Genomic DNA, 13376 nt, shown 5'->3' with positions numbered 1-13376 from the left:
CGCTGTCACTGTCTGTTCGTCCCTATGTATGCTTATATCTTTAAAACTACGCAACGGATTTTGAAGCGGATTTTTAATAGATAGATAGAGTGATTCAAGAGGAAGGTTTATATATATTATTAAGATTCAGATAAGATTCACATAAAGATTTCATTAATTTAAGTATATTAATCATCCAGAATATTTATAACTTTCAAACTGATGGATTGTTCCACTGCTTTGTGTCTTAACAATTCCGTTATTAATGCCTTGACAATATACATATCAAAATACCAACATTGCTTTAAAATATAGCAGAAGAACACACAAAAAGCATCGGAAATCCCCAAGACAATGCTAGGAATCTAGAACGTATTACACACGCATTACGTCGCAGCTATAGTGAGAAGCGGTTTATAACATACTAGCGCCCCGGCTTTGAACGGACTTGCATTTGATATCTGTGAACATGTCGTCTTTTCTATGCTTTCTGTGTATACCTTTGTAGTCTAGCGGTTTAGCACACAGCTTTGCTTCCGTTAGTCGCGGGTTCGATTCCTTGCACGGTACAAACATTTGTATTCATGAATATGACTGTTTGTATCGTTAAGGGTTCTCTATGTTTATTATGTATACTGAATTGGACAGAAGGCAAAAATATAATAGAAAATAATTGACTTTGATAGGCGGCTAAAATGTCCTAGATGAATAAATTACTATTGATTTGATTTGATATGTATAGACAAAAAATATTATTACTAATGAGACAAACTCTGCTTAGTCAGGGACTAGGTGGCGTTGTGTGAATTATCCAGGTTGTAAGCATGTATGTATATATATATATATATATATATAAATATATATATACACCTATCTATATTAATGAAAACCGGATTAAAATCCGTTGCATTGTTTAAAAGATATACGCAAACAGACAACGGTGGCCACTTTTGTTTTATACTATGTAAAAAATATAAATAAAGACTTACCCATCTAACTCGGCGGTCTCTATGTAACAGAGGCCGTTGGGCTCCGAGCTGCTGAGGAGTAGGATATCTGCGGCTACGAACTGGTCGTTCTCCATCCGGATGACGTCTCCCACTTGAACAGACGCCCATTTTTCCTCCACCAACTTGCCATTGCGGAGCGTCTTCGCCCGACGATGGTTAACTTGAGAATCGTTTTGATGACGTTGCTAAAACATACAATAAATACAATATAAAAAAACACAATAACACATCATTATTTATGTAGGTCTATTACAGACTTTTAGGATATGTCAAATCTTATGTCAGTTCGGAGTGCTTTTGTGCTGAGAAGAACTGACAAGAATCTTCGCTCTTATTCATTTCAAATGAACTTGAATACGTTTATAAAAATACATTTTTAAATTGAGAATAGAGTATACGAATAATTAAATTATACATTAAATTAAATTACGATTGTATTTTATGTAAAGGTTTCTCGTGTAGTTATTTTTCCCTATCGGAATCATGAATTACGAAGAGGAAATAAATTTGTTTACTTTATGTTCTTTAACCGCTAAACCTATTTTATTCGTAATATTAAACTAATTTATTCTTTACCTATTTTCGGATAACTAAAAATAGATTTTTAAAGGTATACTAAAATAAGTTAATACACAATGATATGCATAATTTATTGAGCTAGTACGGCAAATGCTTACCGTCGGCACGGTTAATGCTTGGTTAAACCACTTAACCATTCATAACTTTACTGCCTATGTCTACTAACACGTTACGGCTGCATGTCCCCGACCCCTGGCCATACAAAACGATGAAATTTTATTACAATAACTAATTAAATTCAATGAAATTTTGTTCCTAGGATAAGGCAGCCAATATTAAACGTTTCATACTAGTTTGTTTTAGAATAACATGTAATTAAAAACTTTCACAAAAAAAGGATCTTTAGCTCGTTCGTACGGACAAGCCAAGATAGTTTAAAAATTTGGAAAGTTTGAGAATATTAAGAATAACAAAAAAAAAATACTCATATATTTACTACAATTATAGGTAGAGTAAGTCGAGTAGATCGGAACGTAAATATTTACTGTAAAATTTCAATTTAAAATATTGCTATCGCGCTCCGTTGAGAGGAGACGCAAGTTCTCTGAATAGAGATAAAATGAATAAATCTTAATTTTATTACGTAGACACACTGTGTAACAAAACAGTATCGCTGCGAACTAGCCTTACATCAACTGGTCTGCAACGGCAAACTATTTAATTAACTCCAACAATGACGTCTGTAGATCATTTGCAATTGAAACCGATTGTAAATTATGCAGAATTTATGTTGTGAATGACCACTGCGTGACACACAACGGAATCGATTGTGAAACTTTTTGCCACAAAACATTAATTACGCAGCCGTCCTTGGTATACAATAAAGGTCTCTTTGATGGCTACGTCACCATTCATAGCAAGTTGCTGAAACGAGTTAACATGTTCAGTTACGGAAATTCGAGTATGGATATGAAGCCACGACTATACCTGCTAGTGATCGCAGGAAATACGTAAATAGCAATAATCACATTAGTGTAGAACAAATAGTCTTACTCTTACGCGGTTTCCTATCTGATTTCTTCTTATACAGTACATAAATAAATAGATAGATACATCTAATCCTAATTCTAATGTCTAATCGCATCAATTATTCTAATTTCTTATCAGGCATAAATCGTGGAGTGTCTTATAAGTCTATTCTATATTTATTTTTAACCCAATAGCAAAAGCAACAATGTTTTTAGATAATACATTTCACACCTATTCTATTATTCTATCGATTACAAAAATATACCATAATAGACAGATATTATATATTTTAGTGAATGAAACCACAACTAAAACCTGAAAACCAATGCTCATAAAACATTCAATTATAAGACCAATAAAAGAATAAATCTTATCAATTGCCAAATTATTATCAAAATCTATCATAGATAGAGTAAAATTGGGAACCCCATCTTAATATCTAATGAAAATATTGTCCAAGACTTTTAATTCCTTAGAAAAAGATAACGTTTACAATCGCAACAATACGTTGTTTCATCTCATCTTATATATAAAATTTTCGTGATTATACTCCTCCAAAACGGCTTGACCGATTTTGAATAAATTTTATATGTATATTCAGTAGGTCTGAGAATAGGTTTATAATTATTTTTTATACCCCTAAGTGGTAACACCCTTCTAGCATCAACCCCTATTTTTTAATAGCGATGTTAATATATATGACAAAGTTAGTAAATATATATGTATACATACGAAATCGTCATAGGCGTCCTTTACGGCTGTAAGTGCGAGCACACCGATCAGTGGTATGGCAGTGGTGATGGGCGTCAATGATGAGATGGCTGGTATCAGCTGTAGCACCAGCAAGCACAGGAAGTAGAAGTTCGCTAGCCGCTGGAACTGCTCGAGCAAGTTCAGCGGCAGGAATGTTATAATTGAGTACTTAGATGTTTTGATGTAGTTGTTCTGCAACAAAAAAAATACTCGATATAAATGAAATGAAATGTATATGTGATAAAAGTGGTAAATACAGTGAATGGTTTATCTTATTTAAATTATATAGTTCTCACTTTGTCTTCACGGACATGCAAATACATAAAATAATTAATATATTATATAATTTATAATTTAATAAAATAGTTAAACGTATTTGTTACACAAATACTTAGCTTTCTATATTTTTAATGTCCCATGAAAATGTTAATTTATCATTCGGCCACGGTGGCCTAGCTGTTTATTACACCGCTTTTCTTCCTATGGTCGCGGGTTCGATTCCTCGCATGGTGCAAAGATTTGTATTCAGTATAATTGTTTGTATAGGTCTGAGTGTTTTCTATGTACGTTATATATGTATTAAAAAAAAACAATTTTAAATATTTAGATTAAATAAAATTTTAATAGAAATATTTAAAGTTTGTGTGAATTGCTGTGTGAAATATCCTAGGATATTATTATTATCATTATATAGTACTATATTATATAACATTATATCTCTTAGGTGCTAAACTATCATTTATTATTATGACCTACTAATAGATAATAAATTATTACTACTATTAAGTGTATACATAGAAAAGTGACTCACAAGATTAATGGCATTAGAATGTATATATTATATATATGAAAACAATAGGCAACATTAATTCCTACAACTTAAATCAAACAAGAAAATGATGTTCCGTCACTACTTACTGCATAGCGGAACTGCGCGTTGTACTCCCTGTCATTCGCTTTAATTCTCCTTTCATTCTCTGTAACAACGAACAGTTTATATTAATACACGTAACTTATAACGGATATAAAGATGAACATAGGTTCAATTTTTAAAAGAACAAACCAAACTTTTTGAGTTAAAACAGAAACAGAAAATAATAATCTATACATATATATAAACAAAATTGGAGTGTCTGTTTGTAATATTGAAATAACCGTTTTTTACTACATGCATATGAATATAAATACGGTACATACACCAAAATAACATTTTTTTAAATTTTTGTCGGTCTGTCTGTCTGTTTGTTCCGGCTAATCTCTGAAATGGCTGGACCGATTTTGACGGGACTTTTAATGGCAGGTAGCTGATGTAATAATAACTTAGGCTACTTTTATTTTTAAAAAAATATTTTATTTCTGAAAAATAAAGCTAAATTCCACGCGGCTTCGTCAATAAAGCTTTACGCGGACGAAGCCGCGTGAAATTTAGCTTTATTTTTCTTTTCGGGAGTACACCCAGTTTTAAATAAAAAGCTTTATCAGATATATGTATATTAAAATTTCATTGACTCGTGATGACTAAAAGTAGGACGAAATCTGGCGAAAAACAAATATTTCGTTTGATCATGTGTTATATTTTATCGTTTCATTCTCGATATAATAAATAATGTAGACATTTAGAGATCTAAGTATCGGTTTTATTGCACTATTTGAGCTCAAAAATAAACAATATACATACATTAGTGCGCACGAAATGGTGTTCAATATTAGAAGCTTACTTGATGATTTATCAAAATTAGCAATATATGTATAACGAATAGCGTAGGTCCTCTAGATATATTATAATTGAGCGAAATGTACAACATATCTATTACAGAAACGAGTAACTATACTTTACTATACTTATTACTATAAGATCTACAGTAAATTATTATATTATATGTACATTAATTGACCACATTGTGGTCATATGATCATATGGTAAATTGTTTAACACTATTAAATGTTGCAGTGTCGATAACATACTATGTTATCATCCTACGGTATCATATACATTTTTACTTAAATAATGTAACCAAGCAAAAATAATATTTTACTTGTTAAGTAAAACATTCTGAAGCGCCAAATTTAATTTTAGACTCATTTATATAAATAGAAAACATGTTAATTTATGTTCTGATAAATTATGAGACATGCGCCTTATCTTAACACATAGAAATTAGTCATAAACGGAAATTTTAACGTTTCCATTTATGACTAATTTCTAATTATTTAACTAATTACTACATCTTATACGATAATAAAACTATATAGGTACCAAATTTATCTCAGAGTAAGTAACGCTCATAATTGTTTACAAAATAATCAACTTCGTAAAACGATAGCCACATATGGACCCTTTGGATGTTTAAGCAATAATCAATATTAAGTGATATGCTTTTAGACGTTTAATATAGCAGAAATCACGGATATATGTATATATAATAAAATAGTCAAAAAGAAATAAAATCTATTTCAAATGTGGATGAAGCAATATATAAAACAGCCAGTAAATCTTATTGTACATCTAAGAATCCAAGATTTATAATTTAGATGTTATTCGCATATTAAAAAATACACATTTTGGAAAAATAAAATTAGTTAAAAAGTTATTCAAATCAAATCAAATAAAAATCACTTATTCATGTCGGACAGTTTAGTCGTTTATGAATGTCCAGTTTTTGTATTATATTATTTTTCCTCTACCGTCCAATTCAGTAAGTATACAAATTCAATTGAGAAGAACTCGCAAGATACTCAACTGATATACTTTTATTTTTATAAGACAGTTTCTTTACACACTTATATAAGTGTCATGTCTAACATTAAATGAAAGTCCCGTGCATGAACAACTATTACCATACATGTTTATCATATTGTTATATCTTTGTATTGTATTCATTGGTATAATTCACTTTCAATACTTGAGAGCGATAATCTTATAATTAAATGCACGATCTTTTCGTCACCGGGAAGCTATTATACGAGTCCTATTGAAATTATCAACAAATAACAGGATGTAGGATTCATTGAAGGATGTTAATATCTTTATATGGCATTATAATTTATCGCCACTGTCCCTATATAAGAACAATATAAGTACGTACGTACATACGTATACCTATTTATTTAAGACAAACAGTACCTTGCGAAAATTTTCTAAATAAAAAGTAGCTTATATTACTTTATATATTAGCTATCTGCAAGTGAATATCCCGTAAAAATTAGTCCAGCCATTTCAGAGACTAACCAGAACAAACAGACATACAGACAAAATTTTCAAAGACTTAAATTTTATATATTACTAGGTATAGGTCTTCTATATCAGATGTATAATTTCAGAATTCATTCATTGTTTTGTTTGTCATAGGTACTGATATAGTATTTTACATTAAAATTACATAGCATTAATGGTGTGTTTGTTATTGTAAGAAAGGTAAATAGTATTCCTATTGGTTTAGAAGAACTACAGCAAATAAACTAGTAAATACTCTCTAAGCAATAGATGACTCAACGTGAAGACTCATGGGGGGTAAAATTTTCCACAATAAGTGGTGAGGTAGCGTTCCAGTAAAACAGTACGTAATGTTCTCTTACTATTTGCGTATATCATATTATTGAACGGAGCTCGAAGCGCGGAGCGATCTTAGTTAACAGATTTGCACTCATTGTGACGGTACTCCTCCGAAACAGCTTGATCGAGATCAAAATTTTATCGAGAGAATACCATCGTTTAACACTCAAAAAAATTTCGATCGGGTCAAGTTCGAATTTTTAAGAATAAACGCGCTCCGCTCAGCATGTGACCGGTGTGTAAATAACACACCGGTAACAAACATACGTCTATTTAACGAATACCAAATCGATGTAGATATGTTATTCTATTCCATAGTCAATTAACAGAACGTATCTTAAACTACTCTAATTGTTTTTGCGTTCGATTTCGTGGTTTTACTCTTGTTTTGATGCCATAACAATATCATCCTGTTTTATTAATTTATTTTAAAGGTTTTCTAATAAATTTAGGATTAAAAAGTATAATAAATCATTCAATAATTGTATATTAAGTAATATACAATTATTGAATAAGCATAAAAACAATCTGAATAACATTCCGTAACTTAGCCTTGAATCTACAAAAGTTACTGATCTTATATGACACACACTGACATATATACTGTATTTATGACAATAATTAATTTAGATCTGTTTTAAAAATTGAAATAAATAAACACGATACATTACCAAAATTGGTGCAAATTACACTTAGTAGTGGCTAAGGGGATTAGAAAGTCGCGACAACTCCCGTCAGAGGCGCCGCATGGACGCTGATCGATCTCCACTCCTGCTTTACGAGTAATAACGTTTTCAGGGGTAGTATCGGAACTCAGACATCTTGTGAAGCTTGATATGTGTTTATAATCTACTAACCGCCCGAGGCTTTGTCTACGTAAATATTATTTTTTTATTTCTTGTATCTTTAGCATCACGTGACAACTCGCCAACTGGACACTGCCCACGTTCTGAACAGCGAGTTTATCATCGTAGTAACTTTCAAACTATTTATGGATATTACTTAGTTTAAATACCAAAACCGATAAAAGTTATTTATTTTAATAAGAATATATTTAGCAATGTAAATTAAACATTGTTATTACAATATTTATTAAATATATTTATTGTTGTATACTGTACTGGCTAATCAAAAAATAATTTTTATAACTCTATATTTGTATATATAACTATATGTTATAGTTTTTTATTGTACATTCTTGTTTATACTTCAATATCTTGACAACCTTTCTCAATATATATATTCCAAGTACTTTTCTTAAACATAAATTATAGTTCACTATTTTAACTATGACTGCTTCCACATAATAAATAGATATATTTAAAACTATTTAAGAGAAACAATCCCTCATTTTAATGTAAATCTAACGGCTTATACAGTTCACAGTAAGAAGCTCTCAAAATTACGAATTATTATTCGTTCAATTTACACATCTTGTTGCGACCGTTTTGATCACGTCAAACATGAAATAAACCGAAAAAATTCGGCTCATATGTACGAAAACGCGGGATCGACTAGTATTAAATAAAAGTTATGAAACTACGGAACAACATTATTATTTAGCTTACTATAAACTGAATTTGTTTGTTTTTGACAATACCACTACTATAAAAACTAGAATTGTAATCCGACTAAATAAATGAATCATTTAACGTTGGTGAATTTCATGACTGATTTATAAAGTACAATGATATGACAGTTGCTAAAATTAGCTACACTAAGCCATGTTATTTCAAAGTCAATAACAAACATGAAGTCGTAACGCCCGTGAATCTTTATTTTAAATAGTATGACATATCAGTGATACAACTCGTTGCCATTCCAGAGAACTAAGATGTTGCTATATTCCTGTAATGTATATGTAATATGCCTTACCGCCAACCATACCAACAGAAATATTGCTTATAAATATATACTGCATTAGGTTGCCTGCTATAATAGTTAGACAGAGGGAGGAAGGGATGTGGACTGAGGACCCCATTGCTAATAATGTACCATGTCAGGTTTATCTCCACGCGGTTCCCCTGGAAACCATCGTAACAATGTCCTAATGAATTTACCACAATGGGGCTGACTGACCTGCTTATCATGCTCATCCTGTCATCCTCTACTGGTGCCCCGCAAGCGTAAACCGTTAGCGCAGGCGGGTGAACCATACCATTATCATTCATAACAATAGTTAGACAGAGGTACCTTTTTATAAAATATTTAAAAAGTGATATATCATCATCGGCTTCTTCCTTATCTCATTTATTTGGGGTCGGCGTAATATGTTTTACTCTTCCATTCATCTCTGTTCGCAGTCATGTCGTTATTGACTCCCTTTCTTACCATATCATCTTTCACACCGTCCATCCATCTCTTTTGAGGTCTTCCTCTGCCCTTATAACCATTCACATTCATATGTAAATATAAATGATATATAAATGTAATTTTTTTTTCTTTAATTTAGTTTGTGACTCATCTTCTGCTTCTACCTTCTATAACCTGCTTATAAAATATTTAAAAAGTGATATATCATCATCGGCTTCTTCCTTATCTCATTCATTTGAGATCGGCATAATAGGTTTTTCGCTTCCATTTATGCCTGTTCGCAGTCATCTCTATATTCATCCCCCTATCATCTTTAACAGCCCATTCATCTCTTTTCCAGCCTATTTCTGATCTTATAACCAGAACACATGTGAATATAAGTATTATAGTATACCTATTACATAACGAATCATATAATATTTTGTTATTTTTTTACATTATACACACAGCAAAATTGCAAAGTGCATCAAGTCATATGACTACGTATAAATTATAAATATATAATAACGTCATTATATGATGCCCCTTGGATCTCTTATACATCCACATTCTAGAAGACTACGAAGTCTCGTCTGTATCCTGTAATTTAACTGCCTTATATCGTTTCTCGACCAAAACACATACCAAGCGAACTGATTGGCGGCTGAAATAGGTAATACTATCGCTGCACTAAATTGACAGAATATTTTGTAAAGAGGATGATAGTAGGATACTATCATCTCGTAGATATTGAATAGTAGATTACTCTCATAGAAATTTCTTCTATGTTTAACTTCAACGTAAACCTTACATTATATAACTATCGCTATGTCATTAGATTGTAAAGTTTCAAAGTTAAAACATTGTAAGGTTGAAGGTTAAAAGTACATTAATGTACTTAGTAATATTTTATATTGAAAACTTCATATAGTTTCCAGTGGTTGATTGCATATTAATTGGATTTAGTGAAGTGTTACATTGGCAGTTAATCAATAACAACAGTCCGCGGTCATACGTGATTTGCAAACCACTGGAGCGCCGTCTCGTCCCGGCCGTTGACCGTGCGGGGCGCGCCGAATCCGACCTTGGCCAATATGATGCATACATACATTTTCATTTCATATTTTACAACAGTTCCGTAAATGAGACCCGTACGTTTCTTCATTCACAACTAGGATTGTTCCCGCCACTTTCGTTTCCATCGTCATTGATCATACGTCATAATATTATGTAGGAACATTGATTATGTATATTTCGCAGCAATTAAACGGCCATACATGGATCATTCACGTAGGTGTAGAACTGTTGACTATAACACTTAGGACTAAGTGAGATAGCAATTCAATAAAATAATTCAATGTAGCCATCGAAACGCTCTGCAGAATCAATAAATACAGACCGCACGAGACGAAGGTGCGGAAGCGGTGGTTATGCCTGGTGCGGCGGTGCGGCTGAGCGGGTTGTTCGCGTCGCACCAGTTTGCCTAGAAGCTCAAGGAGGGAGAGGCGCAGCGGGCGAGGCGGCACGCGAGCCTCGCCGCCCTCCGCGCCCAAAACCTCCAGCTCCACGGCCTCTGAGCGCGCGCACATCCGCGCCGCTACCGCCGCCCCATGTCGCACGCCGCTCCGCGCGGCCACTCCGCAGGCTGGGACTCCGACCCCGCTCCTAATGCACGCTACGGCGCTACGCGAGCGCGCCCCGCGAGTCGCGACCCGCACGCGCGCTCCGACCCGGTGCGGGGTCGAGACTCGTGTACTGCGCACACTAGCCACGTCCGATCTGCGCACGCAACTTCTTTAATTCTATTCGTTACTGAACTAGTGTTGCCGTTCACGAACCGTATTTATAATGGTAGAATTTCAAACGCAGTCAACTAATATAACAAAATAAAATTACTGATACAGTACAGCAAATTGCAATAGATAGCTGTCAATAGTTAAGCCGTCTTAGCCAGGCCGAACAGGTTTATTGGTAGTAGTTCCGTACTTAACATTGAAATTAACAGCTTCGACCTTTCGATTTAGATTATTATAATGTTAGTACTACGTAAGGAATAACAATACAATTTTAATAGCTAAAAAATGCACTTCAAACAAATGTCACCATACTGTACAGTACAGCGACATTCACTATTTTATTAAATGCGCTGTTAGTAGGCGATGCTTCAAGACTTCTTATATTACCAAAGTATAAAATAACAGACAGATAATAGAACCTACTAATAATAGAAATATTTTATTCTTACTAAATATAAATAGTAAGTTGAAAAATATTTACATTTATTTTGTCATAATTTGATTCTAAAATATTAAACTAGCCAGATATTCCTCAGTAACTTAGGACCGTACCGTTGGTAATTATTTAAAGATTTACCTGTCCTCGTAATTTATCATCTGTTAATTTATGAGATGAAGTAACAAACATCCAAATATAATTAGTCAAAATAGATTTCCTTAGTACCGTGTACTTCGAACAATTTTGGAGGTTACCATTTCAGACATTTATTAATAACTGGGACGTAAACACTGAGTACTAATAAGCTATGGATTATTACTTCATAATTTTCTGGCACAAGATAAATTAAAATTTCATACACTAATACATATCCAGTTACTATACATTTTTAATCGAATCCTTCTTTGAAATTTATACACGATATACGAAAGCGATCAATAATATGTGACAAGTATATGTTTATTATCCTCATTTTAAAGATTCAAAGTATTGAAAACCACTGACTACTTATTTATTGGTAAGTACGCCTCTAAAATTATTACTAATTTGTAGTCTTTTCTCTACAATTACGACTCATTCAAATATTTTTTGTTAAATGTAGAATACAATTATATTAACCGTTGCTAATATATAACCATATAATGCCATATTAACAGTATCTGACATGAATTGCGGCGAAAAACGAATTATTACTGTTTGTGAGTAATCGAGGTAACTTCTTCTAGCTAAAAAAATAATATTTGATAACGGACAAAGCATATCTATTTATTGTAGTTATTAACACATTTTCACATTAAAATATTGTAACAGTTCTTTTTACCAGATATAATATAATAACATGTTTATTTAATTAAGTTAATTAAATAATTAATATTATATCATGTTTATTTCCCAAACATTTGATATTTCTCAACAATATTCCCGTATGGTTTTAAAGTAGCTGGAAGCTCATATCGAATTATTAGACAATCTTATTTAAGGTTGGTAGTAATGATTAGTAGTTAGTAGAAATATATTAATGATTTATTGAGAATTGTATTCAAGTGTTATTAAAGAGTTATCATAAATTTTAGAAAGGCGTGTAAAGGAAACGCTCTTCTACTGCTGAACTGATAAATTATTGATAGTCGTTATGCATTTGCACCCTAATGTCAGTATCAGTTTGACAAATAAATATCTGTATCTGTCATTGTCATTGTACCATTATTTTTGTATTAAGTTCTAGTTAATGCAATTTTCCTGTTTTTGTGTGATTGTATTCAATAAACGTTATTAAAAGTATATGTCTTTATATTGTGTCGTCAGAAGGTCTGGAACACATTACTAGTATAGACTAGAATAGAATATACTCTATTTGCATTTGACAATGATTTGTTAGTTTACTAATTAATTGCATCTATAGAAGATAGGAACAATATGTGTATAGTTAAATACAATAAGGCGGCCTTATCGTGGTAAACAGTTTTTTCAAGTTATCAAGAACTAATGTAACAAAAATACAACGGGAGAATTATGAAAAAGAAATAAAAAGTTGGAATATATGTATTATCAATGATAAATACCTATGCTCTGAGAATTTGTTATTTACGTTCTTAAAATCTCAATACACAGATAGTCTATCATTTATCTGTCTATCAATTTTGCACTAGTTCACTTAACGTTAATCTACTCTTTTCCAGACTCAATAAACTTAGTTATGCGATTTTTACAGTCTTATTTATGAAAACGATTAAATCCTAATAACATGGGGACTAATGACGTACTATGTTAGGTCGACCTCCACGTGGTATCTTCTGGAAACCATCTTGATTAATTCCTGAAGAATCTATGAGAATGGGATCTGACCTCATGGTCTTCTTATAATAACGCATATACCATTAGCGCAGGCGAGGGCACCATAATATTTTCATCCCCAAAAAACATTTATTTGTAACCTCTGTCTACTACTTCGGATGATATATTTTCACTGTTTTTTCAAGTGTTGAGAAGTACATATGAAATGAAAT

The 13376-nt window shown here is 32.2% G+C and overlaps 1 protein-coding gene across 1 annotated transcript in view; it reads right to left on the bottom strand.

Annotated features, from left to right (window-relative positions):
* LOC131850019 (phospholipid-transporting ATPase ID) overlaps positions 1-10902 on the bottom strand; it is a 32584-nt gene extending 21682 nt beyond the window's left edge. The window contains exons 1-4 of the mRNA XM_059200166.1: positions 10535-10902; positions 4209-4267; positions 3270-3482; positions 969-1174 (exon numbers count right to left, since the gene is read on the bottom strand). Coding sequence (XP_059056149.1) covers positions 969-1174; positions 3270-3482; positions 4209-4267; positions 10535-10724 — 668 coding nt within the window. The 5' untranslated portion in view covers positions 10725-10902. The remainder of the gene's footprint in view (positions 1-968; positions 1175-3269; positions 3483-4208; positions 4268-10534) is intronic.
* Positions 10903-13376: the final 2474 nt, after the last annotated feature.

The sequence above is a fragment of the Achroia grisella genome, unplaced genomic scaffold (genome assembly GCF_030625045.1).
Source record: "Achroia grisella isolate CSIRO2021 unplaced genomic scaffold, CSIRO_AGI_Agris_v1 utg676, whole genome shotgun sequence".
Lineage (NCBI taxonomy): Eukaryota > Metazoa > Arthropoda > Insecta > Lepidoptera > Pyralidae > Achroia > Achroia grisella.
Note: the sequence above shows the minus strand (reverse complement) of the source record. Positions and strands in the feature narration are given on the sequence as shown.